Genomic DNA, 21,860 nt, shown 5'->3' on the forward strand with positions numbered 1-21,860 from the left:
AAAACCACAGAGAAGATGAGAGAGAATAATTAGAAGTGTGCTGTTGTTAGGTTCTGAAGCTATATATGACTCAGTATAATTTTTTTTGAAGGCAGACTGTGATTAATTCAATATATATATTGTAAGCCTTTGGAAAAAAATGAAACAAAAAACATTTTTTTTATTTGGCTGCTCTGAATCTTTAGCTGCAGCATGTGGGATCTTTGGTTGCAACATGCAGGATCTAATTCCCTGACCAGGGATTGAACCTGAGCCCCCTGCATTGGGAGCATGGAGTCTTAACTGCTGGACCAGCAGAGAAGTCCCTAAACAAAATTTTTAATGGAGATAAAATGGATTCATAAAAACATTCAATTAATTCTAAAGGAGGAAGAAAAAGAGAAAAAAATAAACAAAGAACAAAAGAAATGCAAATCAAAACTACAATGGGGTATCACCTCAGAGTGGTCAGAATGGCCATGATAAAAAGTCTACAAAAAATAAATGCTGGAGAGGATGTGGAGAAAAAGGAACCTTCCTACACTGTTGGTGGGAATGTAAATTGGTAGAGTCACTATGGAGAACAGTATGGAGGTTCCTTTACAGACTAAATATAGAGCTACCATATGATCCTGCAATCCCACTCCTGGGAATATATCCAGAGAAAACCATAATTTGAAAAGATACATTCACCCCAATGTTCATTGCAGCACTATTTACAATAGCCAGAACATGGAAGCAACCTAAATGTTTATCAACAGATGAATGAATAAAGAAGACGTGGTATATTTATACAGTGGAATATTACTCAGCCCTAAAAAGAATGATATAATGCCATTTGCAGCAACATGGATGGACCTAGAGATTATCATACTAAGTGAAGCCAGACAGAAAGACAAATATCATATGATATTGCTTATATGTGGAATCTAAAAAAAAATAAAAATGAACTTATATACAAAACAGAAATAGACCCACAGACATAGAAAACAAACTTATGGTTACCAAAGGGGAAAGTGGGGAGGAATAAATTAGGAGTTTGGGATTAACATATACGCACTACTATATATAAAATAGATAACGAACAAGGACCTACTGTATAACTCAGGGAACTATACTCAATATTTTGTAATAAGCTGTAAGGAAAATTAATCCAAAAAAAAATATATGTATGTATAACTGAATCACTTTGCTGTACACTTGAAACTAACACAACATTGTAAGTCAACTATACTTCAATTTTTTAAAAAAAGAAACCTTAAAAAAAGATAAGAAATAAAAATTAATTTGTACTGCTAAAAAAACAAAAAGAAGCAACAAAGAACAGAGGGGACAAATAGAAAACAAGTAGCAAGATTATATATTTAAACCCAATAATCACATTAAATATAAGTAGTCCAAATAAATGAATTAAAAGATTGTCATACTGTATAAAGAGCAATTATTATCTATAAAAGCTCACTTCAAATAGAAAAGATAGACAATTAAAAGAAAAAGAATGGAAAAAGATATATAGGCATACCTCGTTTTATTACACTTCACAGATACTGCATTTTTTCCAAATTGAAAGTTTGTGGTAAACCCCACATCAAGCAAATCTATTGGCATCCTTTTTCCAACAGCATTTGCTCACTTCATGTCTCTGTCACATTTCGGTAATTCTCTCAGTATTTTAAGCTTTTTCATTATTATTGTTATATTTGTTATGGTGATCTGTGATCAGTGATTTTTTTTTTTTTTTTTTTTTTGTGGTACGCGGGCCTCACTGTCGTGGCCTCTCCCGTTGCGGAGCACAGGCTCCTGACGCGCAGGCTCAGCGGCCATGGCTCACGGGCCCAGCCGCTCCACGGCATGTGGGATCCTCCCGGACCGGGGCACGAACCCGCGTCCCCTGCATCGGCAGGCAGACTCTCAACCACTGCGCCACCAGGGAAGCCCGATCAGTGATCTTTGAAGTTGCTATTGTAATTGTTTTGGAGTGCCACAAAACATGCCCATGTAAGATGGCGAAATTAATTGATAAATGTTGCGTGTGTTCTGACTGCTCCACCCACCAGCCATTCACCCATCTCTCTCCCTCTCCTTGGGCTCCCCTGTTCCCTGAGACACAGCAATATTGAAATTGTTAGGCTGATTAATAATCCTACAATGACCTCTAAGTGTTCAAGTGAATAAAAGAGTTGCACATCTCTCACTTTAAATCAAAAGCTAGAAATGATTAAGCCTAGTGAGGAAGGCATGTCGAAAGCTGAGAGAGGCCAAAAGCTAGGCCTCTTGCACCAAACGGCCAAATAGCCAAGTTGTGGATGCAAAGTAAAAGTTCTTGAAGGAAATTGAAAGTGCTACTCCAGTGAACACACAAATGATAAGAAAGAGAAACAGCCTTATTGCTGATAGGGAGAAAGTTTTAGTGATCTGGATAGAAGATCAAACCAGCCACAACAGTCACTTCAGCCAAACTTAATTCAGAGCAAGGGCCTAATTCTTTTCAATTCTATGAAGGCTGAGAGAGGTGAGGAAGCTGCAGACGAAAAGCTTGAAGCTAGCAGAGTTTGGTTCATGAGGTTTAAGAAAAGAAGCTGTCTCTACAACATAAACATGCAAGGTGAAACAGCAAGTGCTGATGCAGAAGCTGCTGCAAGTTACCCAGAAGATGGAGCTAAGATAATGAATGAAGGTGGCAACACTAAACAGATTCAATGTAGATGAAACAGCCTTCTGTTGGAAGAAGATGCCAGCTAGGACTTTCATAACTAGAGAGGAGAAGTCAATGCCTGGCTTCAAAGCTTCAAAAGACAGGCTGATTCTCTCGTTTAGGGCTAATGCAGCTGGTGAAGACATGAAGCCAATGCTCATTTACTATTCCAAAATCCCTAGGGCTTTTAAGAATTATGTTAAATCTATTCTGCCTGTGCTCTACAAATGAAACAAAGGCTGGATGACAGCATGTCATTTTACAACATGATTTACTAAATATTTTAGGCCTACTGTTTGAGAGGTTTGAGAGAATTGACTTCAATTTTGAAAGAAGTACTTCTGTGGGTAAAATGCTATCAAACAGCATTGCATGCTACAGAGAACTAGTTCCTGAAAGAGTCAATAGATGTGGCAAACTTCACTGTTGTCTTATTTTAAGAAATTGCGACAACCACCCCAGCCTTCAGCAAAGACCACCCTGAACAGTCAGCATCCACCAACGTTGAGGTGATGCCCTCCACCGGCAAAAGGATTATGACTCTCTGAAGGCCCAGATAATGATTAGCATTTTTTAGCAATAAAGTATTTTAAGATTAAGGTTGTACATTATTATTATTATTATATATATATATTTTTTGGCTGCATTGGGTCTTCGTTGCTGCACGCGGGCTATCTCTAGTTGCGGCGAGCGGGGGCTACTCTTCACTGCGGTGCGGGGCCTTCTCATTTGCGGTGGCTTCTCTTGTTGCGAAGCATGAGCTCTAGGCGCATGGGCTTCAGTAGTTGCAGCACACGGGCTCAGTCGTTGCAGAATGCAGGCTCTAGGGCATGTGGGCTTCAGTAGTTGTGGCACACGGGCTTAGCTTCTCCACGGCATGTGGGATCTTCCTGGATCAGGGATCAGACCCATGTCCCCTGCACTGGCAGGCAGATTCTTAACAACTGCGCCACCAGGGAAATCCCTATTTTTTTAGACATATGCTATTACACACTTAACAGATTACAGTCTATAGTGTAAACATAACTTTTATATGCACTGGGAAACCAAAATATTTGTGTGACTTGCTTTATTACATTCACTTTGTTGTGGTGGTCTGGAACTGATTCCACAGGCTTTCCAAGGTATGCCTGTATCATGCAAACACTAAGAAAGAGAAAGCTGGAGTTGTAAATCAACTATACCTCAATTTTAAAATTAATTAATTTTTTAAAAAGGAAATTAAAAATAAAGAGAAAGCTGGCGTATCTACATTAATATAACAGTTAACATTAGAATAAGGAATGTCACAAAGGATAAAAAGGGACAATACTGATAAAGGGGTCGATTCATCGAGAAGTATAACAATTCTAAGGATGTATGTACGTCACAACACAGGTGCTAGAAATGGAAAGATCTGAAAGGAGAAATTTAAAAATTCACAGTTGTAGTTAGAGACTTCAATTTTTGTTTTTTGCCACACCGCACGGCTTGTGGGATCTTAGTTCCCCAACCAAGGATCAAACGCGGGCCCTCGGCAATGGAAGTATGGAGTCTTAACCAGCGGATTGCCAAGGAATTCTCAAGACTTCAACATTTTAATTAATAGAACAACTACACAGAAAAATCAGTAAGGTTACAGAAGACCTGACCACCTTATCAATCAACTTGGTCTGACATTTACAGAAAAATCCATCCAATGATAAAATATATTCTTTTCAAGTTTAATATTTTACTTAGACTTTACTTATCAAAGTCTAATATTAATGAGAACCTTTACTACCTCCCAGATAATCAAAGAATCTTTGAATCCTTTAGCTCTTCTTAACCTTCTTCCATCTTTTTTTTGTTTTTAATATTTATTTATTTATTTTGGCTGCTCTGGGTCTTAGTTGAGGCACACAGTATCTTCGTTGTGGCATACAGATTTCTTAGTTGTGGCATGCAGGCTTCTTAGTTGAGGCATGTGAACTCTTAGTTGCAGCATGCATACGGGATATAGTTCCCCAACCAGGGATCAAACCCCAGCCCCCTGCATTGGGAGCATGGAGTCTTACCCACTGGACCACCAGGGAAGTCCCATCCTTCTTCCATTTTATGTGCTATTCTTGAGGGTTTTAACTCCATATATATTTTAGACCCTATAGAACATTGTTATTGTTTTATAGTGATTATTTACCTTTCTGATGCATTTATATTTTCCATTGTTCTTTATTCTTTCCTGCATCTCTGAGATGCCATTTGGTAACATTTTCTTTTCACTTAAAGAACACTCTTTAGTGTTTCCTTTAGTGCCAGTTTGGTGATGACAAAAATCAATTTTCATTTCTTAGACACATAAGATGCTTTTAATGAACCATCATTCCTGAAAAATATTTTCATTAGGTATAGAGTTCTGTGATAGCAATCAGTTATTTTGTTTCAGCAGTTTAATTATCTCTATTGTTTTTACTTTCTTATTTCATTTAACCTTTTAGCAGTTTGCCTATGGTGTACCTAGGTGTGATTTTGCATTTATCTTGCTCAGGAATTATAGGGCTTCAGTCCCATTCTTTTCCCTTATGAGGCACTAATTATATGGATGTTAGATCTCTTCACCACATCCTGTTTCTTCCCTATTTCTCATCCTTTTGTCTTGCTATGCTTCAGTGTAACAATTTTCTTCTAACCTATCATCCTCTTTTTGAAACTCTTTTTAACTGTCTATCCAGCATCTAAACCCATCCCCTGTATTCATAATTTATTGTATTTTTCAGTTCTAGAATTTCCATCTGATTCTTTTTTTTTTTATTTTAAAAGATCCTGTTTGGGAATTCCACATTTTGTTTGGGAATTACATAAAATTAAACATTTAAAGAATTTTGGTAATTCCCTGGTGGTCCGGTGATTAAGGCTCGGTGCTTTCACTGCCATGGCCTGGGTTCAATCCCTGGTCGGGGAACTAAGATCCTGCAAGGTGCATGGTGTGGCCAAAAATAAATAAATAAAAGATCTTGTTTGGCAACTCAATTAGCTGTAATTTCTGTGATTTGTTTCTGTTGTCTTTTCTGTGGGTTTTTGGTCTGTCTCTTGGTATACTAGGTTATTTTTTTAAATTAATTAATTAATTTATGGCTGCATTGGGTCTTCATTGCTGCGCACGCTTTCTCTAGTTGCAGTGAGTGGAAGCTACTCTTCGTCGCAGTGCGTGGGCTTCTCATTGTGGTGGCTTCTCTTGTTGCACAGCACGGGCTCTAGGTGTTTGGGCTTCAGTAGTTGTGGCACATGGGCTTAGTTGCTCCGCAGCATGTGGAATCTTCCCAGAGCAGGGATCGAACGCGTGTCCCCTGCATTGGCAGAAGAATTCTTAACCACTGTGCCACCAGGGAAGTCCCTAAAATAAATCATTTTAAAGTACATAATTCCGTGGCACTTTGTATATTCATAACGTTGTACAACCACCACATCTATCTAGTTCCAACACATTTCCAACATCCCCAAAGAGAACTTGATATTCATTAAGCAGTCATTTCCTTTCCCTCAACTCAAAACAGCCTTGGCAACCACCAATCTGTTTCTATGAATTTACCTATTCTGGATATTTCATAGAAATGTAAACATACAATATATGAATTTTTACATGACTTTTTTCACATAGCATTATATTTTCAAGATTTATCCACACAGTAGCATGTATCAGTGCTTCATTCTTTTCTATGGCTGAGTAATAATCCATTATATGTATATAACAGATTTATCCATTCATATGTTGATGGACACTTGGATTGTTTATACCATTTAGCTCATAGAGCTAACATGAACATTTGTGTACAAATTTGTGTGGATACATTTTTTCTCTTCTCTTGGGTAGATACCTAGGAGTAGAGTTGCTGGGTGAAATGGTGATTCTACATTTAACTTGTTTATGAACCACCAAACTTTTTAAACAGTGGCTGAACCACTTTACATTCCCACAGGCAATATATGAGGGTTCCCATTGAACAGCTTCACCACGACTTGTCATTTTCTGTTTTTACTATAGCTATCCTTGTGGATGTAAAGTGATATCTCATTGTGGTTTTGATTTGCATTTTCCTGAAGACTACACTTGCTGCTTTCAAGATTCTGTCTTCAGTTTTAACAGTTTGATTGTCTTGTGATCTCTTTGAGTTTATCCTGTTTGGATTTATTGAGCATCTTGGATGTGTAGATTTGAGTGTTTTAACAAATCTGAGAAGTTTTCAGCCATTATTTCGTCAAGTACTGTCTGCCTTTCTTTCTCTCCTATTCTTTTGGTACTCTCTTTTTGTAAATATTGGTGTGCTTCATTGTGCTCCACATGTCTCTTAAGTTCTACTTTTTCCTTCATTCTTTTCCCTTTTTGCTTCTTCAATTGGACAATTTCAATTGACCTAGCTTCAAGTTCACTGGCTTTCTATTGCCTGATCATATCTACTGTTGGAAGCCTCTAGTGATTTTTTTCATTTCAGTTATCTTACTTTTCAGCTCCAAATTTGTATGGTTCCTTTCTATGGTTTCTTCACGGATATCCTCTATTTGTTGAGACATTTTCCTACTGGATTCCTTTAGCTCTTTGAGCATATATGAGACAGTTGATTTAAAGTCCAAAGTTTGTGCTCCCTCAGGGATGGTTTATGTTCATTTCTTCTGTGAATGAGCCATACTTTCTTTGCATAATTCCTAGTTTTTGTTGAAAACTGAACATTTGAATATTGTAATAGGGTAACTTTGGAAATCAGATTCTTCATGCTTTGGGGTTTGTTTTTGTTCCTTGCTGTGGGCTGTAGCAATTTATTTAGTGACTTTTCTAAACTATTCTTTTGTAAAGTCTCAATTCTTTGACTTACGTAGTCTCTAAAGACTTTTTTGCTTGTGTTCAGCTAGTGTGTTGACAGATTTTCTTGAATGCTAGTAGCCAAAAATTAAATACATAAAACAAGAATTAAAAGAAAAAAAAAAAATCCTCCCAGTCTTTGTAGGTTGGTTGTGTTGGAGCACTCCTTTAAGTGCTTAGCTAGGTCATTTTAAATCAGCTTAGCCTTCACTTCCTGCTTGTGCTGAGCCTGGAGTTCAGCCAGCAGTGAACACTTAGGTCTTCTCAGGTCTTTTCTAACCATGCAACTTGGCCTAACTGATGGCTTTCTCAGTTCCCTAGTATACACTGTTGTTTTTGAGTAGCCTAACTTCCCTAGGAAATTCTCTCCCATTTTTTCCTCTCAGGCTTTAGGCACTCCTTTATTTACCTCAACTGTAATCCTTTGCCAAAGGTGGCAGCAGGTTGTTCATTTGCCTTACAATATTTTTGAGAAATACCTGCCATTTTTCCACCCTGAGTTCTGAGTTAGATGAAACAAAGGAAAGTGCCTTGCTTCAGTCCTTCAGGTTGGCTTAGACAGGTTTCAACAAACAACTTTCTGAGATTAAGATCTCCTCTGCTCCTTCATGACCAGGGAACAGGGTCTCACTCTTTGAGAACGATGGGCTTCTGCATGTCTTCAAGACCACCACAGAGCTGGGAAGGGGAATGTAACAAGGGCAAGTAAAACACCAAAAAGCTTTCCTAGTTTTTAAGTTACTTTGTTCTTGATTCAACATTTGCTTCCAAGTTCTGACAAAATTGTTTCTGAATGTTTCTGCCTTTGAGGAGGAATGGGTCCTTGAAGCTACCTACTCTGTTTTTGCTGAGGGTTATTTTTTGAGTCCTTGACATTGTATATTAAAATTTACAGGGCTTCCCTGGTGGCGCAGTGGTTGGGAGTCCACCTGCCGATGCAGGGGGCGTGGGTCCATGCCCCGGACCGGAAGGATCCCACGTGCCACGGAGCGGCTGGGCCCGTGAGCCATGGCCGCTGGGCCTGCACGTCCGGAGGCTGTGCTCCGCAACGGGGGAGGCCACGACAGTGAGAGGCCTGCGTACCACCACCACAACAACAACAACAATTTACAGAGCTAATTTAAGGCTCTGGATGTTAAAATTCTCCAGATTTATTTTTGCTTCTGTCGGGCAGTTCAACCAGTTGCATTAGCATTCCTAGATAACTTTAAAACTTAGGGAATGAGATGACTTAAAGCTGGACTTCAGGCCCTGTGAGGCCCAATCTGTTTTTCATTAATCTTACACTAAATCATAGCCCCTTCAAGTGCAACTGAAAGCCGGGATGTTTACCAAGGCCCTTCTTCCTTGCTGGTACTTCGGTAGAAGTTTATTTTAGGAATTTTAATACAACTGGCTTAACTCTGTAAACATACCCATTGCCAAATAAGACATAATGAGACAAATAAGTTAATGTAGAAACCAAATTTATTAATCATGGGTTTACTGAGGGTAGCTTATATTTTTAGATATTATCCATAGCTTATGTTGACATCTGATTTTGCAGAGAAATTATACGATCATTTTTATTAAGATAATTAGTACTCTGCAAGGCAAACTTAGTTCCTTGAAGTAGCAGATTTTCTAATTCTCCAACAGGGTTTGGTTTTACTTAGCTATCAGAATCAAATCTGAATTTATACACTTAAACTTGATGTGTGTAAAAAATTTATTCTTCACATATATCCCTTCTAAGTGCTCTGGTTCTTCATGCTGAAACATCCCAACTTCCAGAAATTTGGCTGCCAGATCAAAATTGTCAGGGCCCTTCTAATAAGGGTTAAGATTTCAAGAGCAAAAAATATATACACGCATATTTTATTATATACAAAGAACAACAAAAAGTTTCACCAGGTAAATGAATATAAATGATAGTCATAATTAATAGCTTCAAAAAGCACTTAAACACTTTGACCTTTTGCACAAGATACAGGCTTCAAAATAGGGTCACATAGCCATTAATCAGAACTCCAGGTAGTTCTCTCATAATAGCAATCTATATTCTGGAGAAGATGGCTTTTTATGAACTCTGTGGGGACTAATGTGTTAGGCCTCATAAAGGAATGAAATGCTTTCATATCTAGGGGGAAACAAATTAAAATATTGAAGGAAGGGATACTTCTAGGGTTGTGTTTATTGTTGACAGCAATTTTAGAGATAACCACAGCAAAGTGTAAAAGATTTCTAGGTAAAATTCTGGCTATCCCATAATAATAATGGATACCATTTTGTAGCGCTACAAATGGTTTGGTGACAAAAAAAGGGAGAAAGTTTGCTGAGAAGGCAGAATGAAACAGTCTAGGGAAGGAGGTAAGCAAATCTAAACATAATTAAATCATACAAAGAAAAGAAAGGATATGGTCCTTCCTAAAACCATGCGCTGGTGATATTTACCTATATAAGTTCAAGCCTAAAAGAACACTGCAGCTTCTATATATCTGCTATTTAATAATATACTAGAAAAATATTTTTCATTTGTTATGAAAGAGCTATTTTATATCAAAAGCTAGAAATACATATTTACTCAATGCAAATCCCAAATGAAACCCAACTTAATATACAGTAAACTACAGCAATGACAGAAAAAATGGGTAGATAATAAATTCAACTAAATTTACAGTACTGCCTTGATATTTTCTACTCATTTTTAATCTATACACAAGGCTCAAGTTCTGGGGTTACAGGTTTTATTTTTCATTTTTCTTAGAAAGTAAAATTACCAGTCCTCAAGTTAACTAAAAATTGTTCTGGGCTCGTAGAGGTAATCTGCTCTTCGTAACAGATTGCTCTATAGTTTCTTCTACTTTAGACCTCTCCAGCGGATTAATGCCTCTGTTTTCTTTATCTTTTCCATGTGATTTTTTATGCTGTGGATTTAAGGGGGAAAATTAAGTCAATATAAAGTAACATCTGATACATATTAATCATATTCTATTTTCAAAGTTCTCTGGTTTATAGGCAAGAAATTAGGTGTGGAAAACTTCAGAAAACACTCAGCACAAATTTGAGCCAACAATTTGGCAAGTAGAAATGAATGCCTTCTTCATTTTATTACCAAGAGGGGGAAGAAAGAAATATTAATTTTCTGTATGATTTTCCAAGGAATAATTACACATTTTACTGTAGGGCAATGGTTCTCAGTAGGGAGATTTTGCACCCCAGGAGACATTTGGTACTGTCTGGAGACATTTTTGGTTGTTAAAACTAGGTGGTTGCTACTGGCTTCCAGTGGACAAAAGCCAGGGAAGCTGCTAAACATAATACATAGGACAGGTCACCACAACAAAGAATTATCCAGCTCAAAATGTCAGCAGTGTGGCTGCTAGAAATCTTGCTCTCGGGAAACAAAGATTTGTTATTGTACAAAAATGGTAATTCTGGGAATTCTCTGGTGGTCCAGTGGTTAGGAGTCCGTGCTGTCACTGTTGAGGGCCTGGGTTCAATCCCTGGTCAGGGAACTAGGATCCTACAAGAGGTGCAGTGAGGGCGGAAAAAAAAAAAAAAAGGCAATTCTATTTTAAGCACAGAATCTGATATACAGGCTACCTCAAGGCACTTTTTATTTAAGTTGTATCTTATCTTTAAAAAAACTTATTTCATATTTTCATATTTCTCATTTGGAAATATTTCATTGGAATCCTTGTACTTGCCCTTAGAGAGGCTTTAAGTAACTGACAACTTTCATTGTAGACCCACTCATCAATTCTTAGACAAATCATAAACCAACTTTAAAGTTTTTAACCCAGAAAATTTCCCCATATCAGACTGCTATCAGAGTAAAAATAATTTCTAGACTTCAGGTAAGGTCTAAAATCCAATCCCAAGTCTTTTCTGGTACTATAGGAATTTCTTTGCCATAGCCGAACCACTAAGCCTGGCCTTCAAAACATCATAAGCTTTAATAACGAAAGGATTTCCAAACAGGGATTAAGTAGTCACTAAGGTTCCCTTCTCTTAACTTTCCCCCTTTTCTTAACTTTATAAGATAGAAGAGAGGGTCAATAAATAGAAAGAAATATATCTAGAGTTTTCTAATAGTAAAGAATGAAGCAAAAGGTAGGAAGACTTTGGAGATAAAACTGCCTTGATGCAGACAGAGAGGAATTTAATAAAATCTGAACTAGAAGTTTTAACAGCTTAAATCAGGGATGGAGAATCTTTAGATCTTGGTGGAGGCCTGCAGGTCTATTAAAGACAGGTACAAGCATATACATATCAGAAGCAGTGCTTCAACTATAAAATGTAGACATCAATGTCCTATGTAAGTAAGGAAATCCTTACCTCACAGACTGTCTAGGCTCATGACTTCAAATTAGAGGGAAAGATGTAGATAGTTTACAGTGCCATACTCCCAACAGTGATGAAAAGGTAATAGGAGAGGGCATGGGATTTAAACACACAAGATCAAGGCAGGAGGCTACGTGGGGGAATAGTGAATAGGAGAAAAGCCTCAAGTTGGAGAATCAGTCATTTAACAGAGAGGCATTCGGTCCCTCAATCTTTTAAACTTCTTAGCCTTCAAAGTCTGATCATAGACAGAGACAGGCTCCAGGACTTCCATGTCAAAGGTGGAGGGAAGAGAGAAATGACTGTTTTTAGTATCATTCTGAGTATGTAGGAAGCAGAAAAGGGATAAATATAACAGCAGAATATTACCAGCTAAGGATGGGATTAAGTCATATTTTGCCTTTATTTATCCTACCAAAAACCCCTAATCGATTATCATACTTGTGTAAATAATTTAAATCAGAAAAGTTAACAAGCCATCCCAAAGGAATGACTGAAATATTTTTTCTATCCCACCCACCAAGAGTAATCCCTTTATACTGAATAGCAAATGACTGACTTACATCAGATGTGGAAAGGTTATCTGATAGGATATAATCAGGTACCTGGAAAAATGGAACCCCACAACTTGATGAACAATCCAAACTAGTGTCTACAGATGGCTCTTGACTTAGAGGTTCTTCAACAGTGTGCACCAGAACTGCCTTTTCTTCATCCAAGTCCTAAAATAAGAAGCTGATGAGTGATTAAGTCCCAGGGCTTAAAAACCTTCACACAAGTAAAGGCAGTTTTCTTCTTTGAAAATAACACAATGTCCATTACATAAAAGTTAAACCTCAACAAAATCAGTAGGAAGTCTACAAAGTAATGAAAATAATTCCTATTATGTGTTCATATAGAGAAGTACCTATAATAAAATGTTAAATATGGTAATCTCAGAATAAAGAGATTACAGTTTATTTTTTACCTTCTTTGTTACTCTCCAATTTCCCAACTTTTCTATAATCACTATAGTTAAGGGCACAAATTGTGGAGCTAGGTTCTAATTCCAGCTCCATCCTTGTGACTTAGGACAAGGCAATTCTTAGTTTCCTCACCTTTTAAAATGGGGATAGTACTAGCATTCACCTTATAGAGTTATTGAGACAATTAAGTGAGTAAATATGTATGTAAAGTGTTTAGAACAGTGTCGGGCACATAATCAGCATAACATAAACATTGTCTATTATAATTATCTCTAAGTCTAATCATAAAAAATGGCCCAATTAAAAGAAATAGGCTTAGCAGTCAACTATCCTTAATGAGACAGGGTAGGACTGAAGGGCAAAGAATAAAATTCTTCTCGTGAAGATGACATCAAGAGTTTATGGGAGGGACTTCCCTGGTGGTGCAGTGATAAGACTCCACACTCCCAATGCAGGGGGCCCGGGTTCGACCCCTGGTCAGGGAACTAGATCCCACATGCATGCCGCATCTAAGGAGCCCACAAGCCACAACTAAGGAGGCTGCCTGCCGCAGCTAAGACCTGGCACAACCTAAATAAATAAATAAATTTTTTTTTTTTTTTTTAAAGAGTTCATGGGAGAGTTCTAAAATTATGATGCCTAAAATAAATTTTACCTGACTGGTCTCTTCTTTGTTGTTTTCTGAACAGTTTAGCATCATTAACAGCTCAGGCTGTTTCCTTTTCAACTGATCAAGGAGCTGTTCACGTGGCTGGGTTCTCACCAGTGCTGATGGGTATAAATAATTTTTCCTCTGTGGTGTCATACCTTTAGTAGACATAAGTGGTAAAAATTGAAGTGTGGGATATGAGTAAGGTATTTTTTTTAATGCTAGAACTTATACCTCCCAATAAGTCTTTGTCTTCCAAAAATAGAACCATTGCCACATATGAGAATCAGTCTTGCTATCTGTCAGGCATATGTTGCTTAAAATATTTCCTAACTTGACAACTGATCTTAAATAGACTCAACCATTTTCAAGATTCCACCTACACCAAAACATGAAATTTTCCATCTCTGAGCATGTATAGAAGATGTATTGTAGGCTCTAAAACGATTCAGAGTGCTCTGAGGAATGGCAGCATGATCAGTTTGACAGGGATAATCATTTCACTAAATTTGGTGGTAGCTAAATATTAACCAGTTACATTTCTTCATAGTAACTCATGCTCTCATAATTTACACAGGCACTTGCCTTTTCTCTTAATATTTATATTCCTAATTTCATTGAAAAGTTCATTAAATATCAAGAGTTTTGGGGAAAAAATAAATTGACACCCTTTAGTGCCATCCTCTTTTATAATTGCTAAAAAAAAAAAAAGCTTTAAAGTGTAATTTACACACCACAAAATTCACTCAGTGATTTTTACTAAACTTACAGGGTGTGCAACCCCTACCACAATCTAATGAATAACTCAATTACTCATCCTGTGTGAAACAGTTTGTTACACCTTCTTTCATGAAGACATTCCTGAATCATTATAGCCTACACTGATCCTTGCCATCTCTGACCTCCCAAAATGGTAATTCCTAAATGCCAATCTAACAGTCATGACAAAATGAGAGGTACACATGAGAAAATGCACAATGTGGTAAGCTCTGCATTAAACTAGATTTATTTAATTACATTCCTCCACTATTTTTGGTATTAAAATGTCCTTTTATAAACAGTGCTAGATAGATGGTTGTTTTTATTTGCTTTTAAAATGTGCTCTCTTAACCAAAGCCAGTTCCCTGAATGTTTGTAAACTTTTACTGAATTATGATGCCCAAGTGTTTGGGTGTATATGTCATATGCATCATTTAATGCTTGATCAAAGCTATTTTGGGGTTCTAATTTTTCTATATTTGAGTTGATCAGAGTGAGATGGCAAATTCTATCAGGCAATGGCAGGACCTTGTTTTTCTGAACATCTAGCACTGTATACAGTTGAATTCAACTTCAAAAAATTTAACAATTCCATTTCCCTTTTAAAGTACCTGTTGGGATATCCAGTTTCAGATCCTGCTGCAGAAAGCAATTAAGCTTAGTCAAACCAATTTTTACGGTTTTATTAAGTTCTTGACTTTGTGTCATTAATTCTTCTTCATCAATAGTTATCTGACCAAGAAGAATGTTATGCTGGTTCTCATTAGCTGCTTTATGTCCAATTAATTTTTCAGTAATCTCTGAACTTGAAGCCTCACAACCTTGTTGTACAACCTGTAAATGATGCAAATGAGACTTCATTATTAAAATCAAAGTTGTCAGTGCTTTATGCAATATTTAACTTCTCCTTACCTTGAAATTTTCCATAATAAAAGGTTTAGAAACTGCAAAAGTAGAAATAATAATAATAACTCCCTTATATTCACTCCCCAGCCTCAACATTTATTACTACATGGGATATAGATCAAACAAGATTGGCCACTTACTCCTGCTCTCCACCAGGATTATTTTGAAGCAAATCTTATACCATTTCATCCATTTACTTCAGCATACTTCTCTAAGCGTTAAGAGCTTCTTAAGACCACTCTCACTTCTAAAAAATTTAACATTGATTTCTTTATATCAAATGTCTAGTCAGTGTTCAAATTTCACCAATTGTCTTTTTCAGACTTGTTTTGTTTGAATCAGAATTCATCATTATATTTGGTTGATATGTCTTAATTGACTATATAATTTATCATCCAAACTGAGATATTCTCAGAGTAAAAAGGGCCATTAATAGTAATAACCCCAGTGCAATAGATATAAACAAGGACTATCCCAGGAAAACCGGGGCTTAAGGCCCTCTAGTCTTAACTCCTTCTTGATATAAGTTATCCTTCCTCATACTTTTCTCCTTGAAAAAAATTTTCATTGAAGAAACCAGGTCTTTGTGCTCTACTGAATATCTCAATTTCTGGATTTTGTCAATTGCACCTCTAAGCTGTTATTTTCACATGTTCATCTGTCCTCTGTATTTTCTACAAATTAGTTAGATCTAAAGGCTTGATCTAAATAAGTTTTTAACTTTTGGGCAAGAATATTTCATAGGTGGTACTGAAAGCACATAATGCCTGGTCATGTCTCTCACATTAGGATTAATCAGTGTGGAGAACCCCCTGGTGGTCCAGTGGTTATAGAACTCCACGCTTTCACTACCGAGGCCCTGGGTTCAATCCCTGGTCGGGGAACTAAAATCCCAAAAAAGAAGACTAATCCGTGTGTTAGAGTGTGGTCACCCTCTTAATTATAAACATCTCCTTCAGCTTTTGATCAAATGGTGTAAGCAGTCATTAATGTCCACAGGGATTATTTCACTAAGGGTTGCAAAATTGTGATATCCTAATCCTGTCATTTCTTCTGCATTTTATTAGCTGGGATTCTTCTTTGAAACAGTTTTCTTCATCCATTACCCTGTTGAACCAAGATAGAGTTCTTTCAGGAAAGACAGATGGATGCTCAATTGTTTCCCTTTATTTACCACTTCTCAGAATCATTTCTTGCTTCCCTAGCGTGATCCAAAGGAGACTAATGAAATTTTTATGAATTCATCAATTTTAACATATTTGACATATCTTAATCTATTGTAGCAATTACTCTTTTTGATGCTCAAATTGTACCACCTTTAAACAGGGGAGTGTCATCAAGTTGGCTCCTAAGTCTTTCTGACACAGCCCCACTAATCTTTAACAGCTTCCTCACTTTCTGGTATGACAAGATCTGTAGGCTCATTACACTTCCTGCTCCAAACCTGAAATTACCTATTTCTCCACTAGTCATGGTTCCTTTTAGTGAAAATAGCTTATATAGCTTAAAATACTTAAATTCTTTTACCTAATTCCTGAGAATATTAGTAAAATCATTTTATTGCACAGAAGAAAAACCAAGCCACAAAGGGCTCATGCAAGTGTTAAGTTCAAGCAAACCCACAAATCTATCAGATATCTTCTGAGTAACCAGAACAATATCCTAAATAATTAAAGCAATAACAGGTTTGAATGTACCTGGAGAAAAGTAAAAAGCATACATAGGTGAAAAGTATTATATATCAAAAGATGGGGTGCTCTTAACTGAAGGAACTAACAAGTCAAAAACCACAGATAGATATAGGACAGATCAGGTAAATGTTAAATAATTTGAAGATCTAGGAAACATATGTGAAACAAGATCATATATAAGCATACCAACTGTTACACTTAAAATTTTAAGTCATTAATTATATTTTAGGGGCTTCCCTGGTGGCGCAGTGGTTAAGAATCCGCCTGCCAGTGCAGGGGACACGGGTTTGAGCCCTGGGCCGGGAAGATCCCACATGTCATGGAGCAACTAAGCCCTTGCGCCACAACTACTGAGCCTGCACTCTAGAGTCCGTGAGCCACAACTACTGAAGCTCACGCTCCACAACAAGAGACACCACCACAATGAGAAGCCTGCGCACCGCAACGAAGAGTAGCTCCCGCTCGCTGCAACTAGAGAAAGCCTGCGTGCAGCATCGAAGACCCAATGCAGCAAAACAAAAACAAAAACATTATACTTTAAAATATCACGTGTTTTGAAACCAATTCTTAGCCAAGAATATTTAATTTTCTGATTATCACTATTCTCCCCAAATGAGGTTCCAGTTATAAAGTTATTACCTTCAATAAATTCTGAAGTTCCTCTTCCCTTTTATTTAAGCAAGATACCCACTGTTCAGAAAAATAAAGTGTGCTTGTGTTCAGAGCCTCACATCTCTGTTCAGTCTCTTGAGATGTTATTTCAAGGTTGCTACTGAGTTTATCACAGTGTTTCTCAGACTCTTCAACCAGTTTTGTACCTTCCTGGTTAAAATGTCTGAGTTCCGCTGACAAGTCATCAAAATCAGCACCAAATTTTTCACTGTGAGAAGTTGTTTTGCTGATTATATCTTTAGATTTCCTATAGGAAAAGAGAATAACACTGTTAACTTGAAAAACTAAGACTCAAAGGATACATAACTTGCCCAAGATCACACAGCTCAAAAATGGCACATTCAAACCTAAGCAGTCTAATTCCAGAGCCCAAGCCCTTAATTGTCTTTTCACAGCAGACTGACATCACATCTACAACTAAATGACCTTTGAAAATATCTCTTTTCTTATAAAACTTTTTCCAGATATGACACTTTACTTTGTACCTCTTAGAATATTAACTATATGGCTATTAAAATGAACACTGCCCATGTGTTTTACTCCTCCTACTAGATTATGGTACTTAAGGACACCTCCTACAGCCTCTAGCCTCTAGTTTAGTCCCAAAACTGTCCACAATCAGTTAGTTATTCTGTTCTTACGCAGTTTTGCCTTGCCTATGATACAAAATAAATCATAAAAATTATAAATATTATAAAACAAAGTCAACTATAAAGGTACCTAATAATTAAAAGAAAATTATATTGGGGTGAGACAAACTATACATATAGCACACATAGTACAATGTAACATAACCCTAATATAAAACTAATATCAAAATATACATTTAAAATTCATTGATGGGGCTTCCCTGGTGGCACAGTGGTTGAGAGTCTGCCTGCTGATGCAGGGAACATGGGTCCGTGCCCCGGTCCGGGAAGATCCCACATGCCGCGGAGCGGCTGGGCCCGTAAGCCATGGCTGCTGAGCCTGCGCGTCCAGAGCCTGTGCTCCGCAATGGGAGAGGCCACAACAGAGAGAGGCACACGTACCGCAAAAAAAAAAAAAAAAAAAAAAAAAAATTCATTGATGGCTTCCTTCTCTCAGTAAAGTTCCCTGTAATAGCATTCAAAGTCATCTCACAGGAGCAGAGTTAAACTTTGGGGAATGAAGGTTACCCTCTACTACCACTAGATGGTACACCATGTGAGCAAATCACATGAGGAAGCAAATGTGCTGAAAGCGGAAGTTCAACTACAAATTAAGTGAAAATAATTGAAAAAGGAAAAGAAAATTAAGGGGTAAGCTTGGAGGCTATCAACACAAATCTATCCCCTCAAGGAATCAAAACCCACTAGGAATCAAAGAAACACTTTCTAGATTAAGAATCTAGAAAGAAGAATTCAGAGTGGAAACATGATATAATGAATAGGACCAACAACAGGATTGAAAAACAGATGATAGGAGTTAGGTAGTAGGATAGGTGATAGCCAGAATTCTAGAGCAGAATCATTCAGCAGAAATATAATGTGAGCCACATATGTAATTTAAAAATTTCTAGACGCCATACTGAAAAAGAAAATAATCAGAGTAACAATGTATTGGGTAAATATAGCATATGTAGAAGTAAAATACATGAAAACAATGCATAAGAGACAGGAAGGAGGAATCGGGAATATACTGTTAAGGTCCTTCCATTACACATGAAACAGCAAATTATTTGAAGGTGGATTAAAATTATTTTAAAATATATATTATTAATCCTAGAAAAAACAGTTTAAAAAAGTAATTCTAAAAGTATAAATGATAAGTCAATGGGAGAGATAAACTGAAAACATAAAAATGCTCAACTTAAATTAGGAAAGGAAAAAAGGAAATAAAGCACAAACGATGCAACAAATAGAAAACAAAATGGTACACTTTAAGCCAACTATATCAATACTTTAAATGAGAATGGTCTAAACACACAGATAAAAGCCATACATCGTGAAATTCGATAAAAGATCAAGACCCAATTATATGTTGTCTATAAGAAATCCACTTTAAATATAAAGATTTAGGCCAAGGGACTTCTCTGGTGGCACAGTGGTTAAGAATCCACCTGCCAATGCAGGAGATATGGGTTTGAGCCCTGGTCTGGGAAGATCCCACATGCCACAGAGCAACTAAGCCCATGCACCACAACTACTGAGCCTGTGCTCTAGAGCCCGCGAGCCAAAACTACTGAAGCCCTTGCACCTAGAGCCCCTGCTCCGCAACAAGAGAAGCCACCGCAGTGAGAAGCCCCTGCTCACCGCAACTGGAGAAAACCTGTGTGCAGCAACAAAGACGCAACACAGCCAAAAATTAAAAAATAATAATAAAAAAAGACTTATGCCAAAAGTAAAGGAATGGAGAAAGCTATATTATGCAAATAGCAATCAAGGGAAAACTGAAGTTTTTGTATTAATTTCAGACAAAGTAGATTTCAGAATAAGGAAAATTATCAAGGATAAAAAGGGACATTACATAATGATAAAAGGGTCAATTATCAGAGATGTATCAACCCTACTGTGTATACATCTAACAACAGAGCATCACTTATATGAGGCAAAAACTGACAGAATTGAGACGAGAAATAGAGAAATCTACAATTATAGTAGGAGATCTCAACACCCCTCTATTAGTAATTGATAGAATAAGTAAACAGAAACTCAGTAAGGATACAGGTGACCTGAACAGCACTACCAATTAACTTGACCTAACTGATGTGTTTAGAACACTTCATCCATCAAAAGCAGAATACAGGGCTTCCCTGGTGGCGCAGTGGTTGGGAGCCCGCCTGCCGATGCGGGGGGCACGGGTTCGTGCCCCGGTCCGGGAGGATCCCGCGTGCCGCGGAGCGGCTGGGCCCGTGAGCCGTGGCCGCTGGGCCTACGCGTCCGGAGCCTGTGCTCTGCAACGGGAGAGGCCACAGCGGTGAGAGGCCCGCGTACCGCAAAAAAAAAAAAAGCAGAATACATATTTTTCACATATGCATAGCATAGGAACGAAGCATGCCAGAATAAAACTGCTAATGTTCTGAAAATTAAATTGTTATTGGAACCACAGCCCAAAAAAGTGGCCCAGGACCTGCTTACTTAAAAAAGAAGACTTAAATAGGATTCTGAACCTCCTAACATAATAGTCAAAATGTTCAAGATACAATTAAAAACCATTCTGGAAAATCACAACTTGAATGAATAAAGATAACAGGTACCAACATTGAGAAATTGCAGGGGAAGGAACATTCCCAAACTTATTCTATGAGGCCACCATCACCCTGATACCAAAACCAGACAAAGATACTACAAAAAAAGAAAATTACAGACCAATATCACTGATGAATATAGATGCAAAAATCCTCAACAAAATACTAGCAAACAGAATCCAACAACACATTAAAAGGATCATACACCATGATCAAGTGGGATTTATCCCAAGGATGCAAGGATTCTTCAATATACGCAAACCAATCAATGTGATACACCACATTAACAAACTGAAGAATAAAAACCATATGATCATCTCAATAGATGCAGAAAAAGCTTTTGACAAAATTCAACGCCCATTTATGATAAAAACTCTCCAGAAAGTGGGCATAGGGGGAACCTACCTCAACATAATAAAGGCCATATATGACAATACCACAGCAAACACCATTCTCAATGGTGAAAAACTGAAAGCATTTCCTCTAAGATGTGGAACAAGACAAGAAGTCCACTCTCACCACTATTATTCAACATAGTTTTGGAAGTCCTAGCCTCGGCAATCAGAGAAGAGAAGGAATACAAATTGTAAAAGAAGAAGTAACACTGTCACTGTTTGCAGATGACATGATACTACACATAGAGAATCCTAAAAATGCCACCAGAAAACTACTAGAGCTAATCAATGAATTTGGTAAAGGTGCAGGATACAAAATTAATGCACAGAAATCTCTTGCATTCCTATACACTAATGATGAAAAATCTGAAAGAGAAATTAAGGAAACACTCCCATTTACCACTGCAACAAAAAGAATAAAATACCTAGGAATAAAACTACCTAGGGAGACAAAAGACCTGTATGCAGAAAACTATAAGACACTGATGAAAGAAATTAAAGATGATACAAACAGATGGAGAGATATACCATGTTCTTGGATTGGAAGAATCAATATTGTTAAAATGACTCTACTACCCAAAGCAATCTACAGATTCAATGCAATCCCTATCAAATTACCAATGGCACTTTTTACAGAACTAGAACAAAAAATCTTAAAATTTGTATGGAGACACAAAAGACCCTGAATAGCCAAAGCAGTCTTGAGGGAAAAAAATGGAGCGGGAGGAATCAGACTCCCTGACTTCAGACTATACTACAAAGCTACAGTAATCAAGACAATACGGTACTGGCACAAAACAGA

The 21,860-nt window shown here is 37.3% G+C and overlaps 1 protein-coding gene across 1 annotated transcript in view; it reads right to left on the reverse strand.

Annotated features, from left to right (window-relative positions):
* Positions 1–8,327: 8,327 nt before the first annotated feature.
* KIF11 (kinesin family member 11) overlaps positions 8,328–21,860 on the reverse strand; it is a 50,590-nt gene continuing 37,057 nt past the window's right edge. The window contains exons 18-22 of the mRNA XM_079900360.1: positions 17,423–17,702; positions 14,798–15,020; positions 13,434–13,585; positions 12,419–12,535; positions 8,328–10,393 (exon numbers count right to left, since the gene is read on the reverse strand). Of these exons, the coding sequence (XP_079756486.1) occupies positions 10,262–10,393; positions 12,419–12,535; positions 13,434–13,585; positions 14,798–15,020; positions 17,423–17,702 (904 nt within the window). The 3' untranslated portion in view covers positions 8,328–10,261. The remainder of the gene's footprint in view (positions 10,394–12,418; positions 12,536–13,433; positions 13,586–14,797; positions 15,021–17,422; positions 17,703–21,860) is intronic.

Source organism: Stenella coeruleoalba (genome assembly GCF_951394435.1).
Source record: "Stenella coeruleoalba genome assembly, chromosome: 16".
In the NCBI taxonomy this organism is placed as follows: Eukaryota; Metazoa; Chordata; class Mammalia; order Artiodactyla; family Delphinidae; genus Stenella; species Stenella coeruleoalba.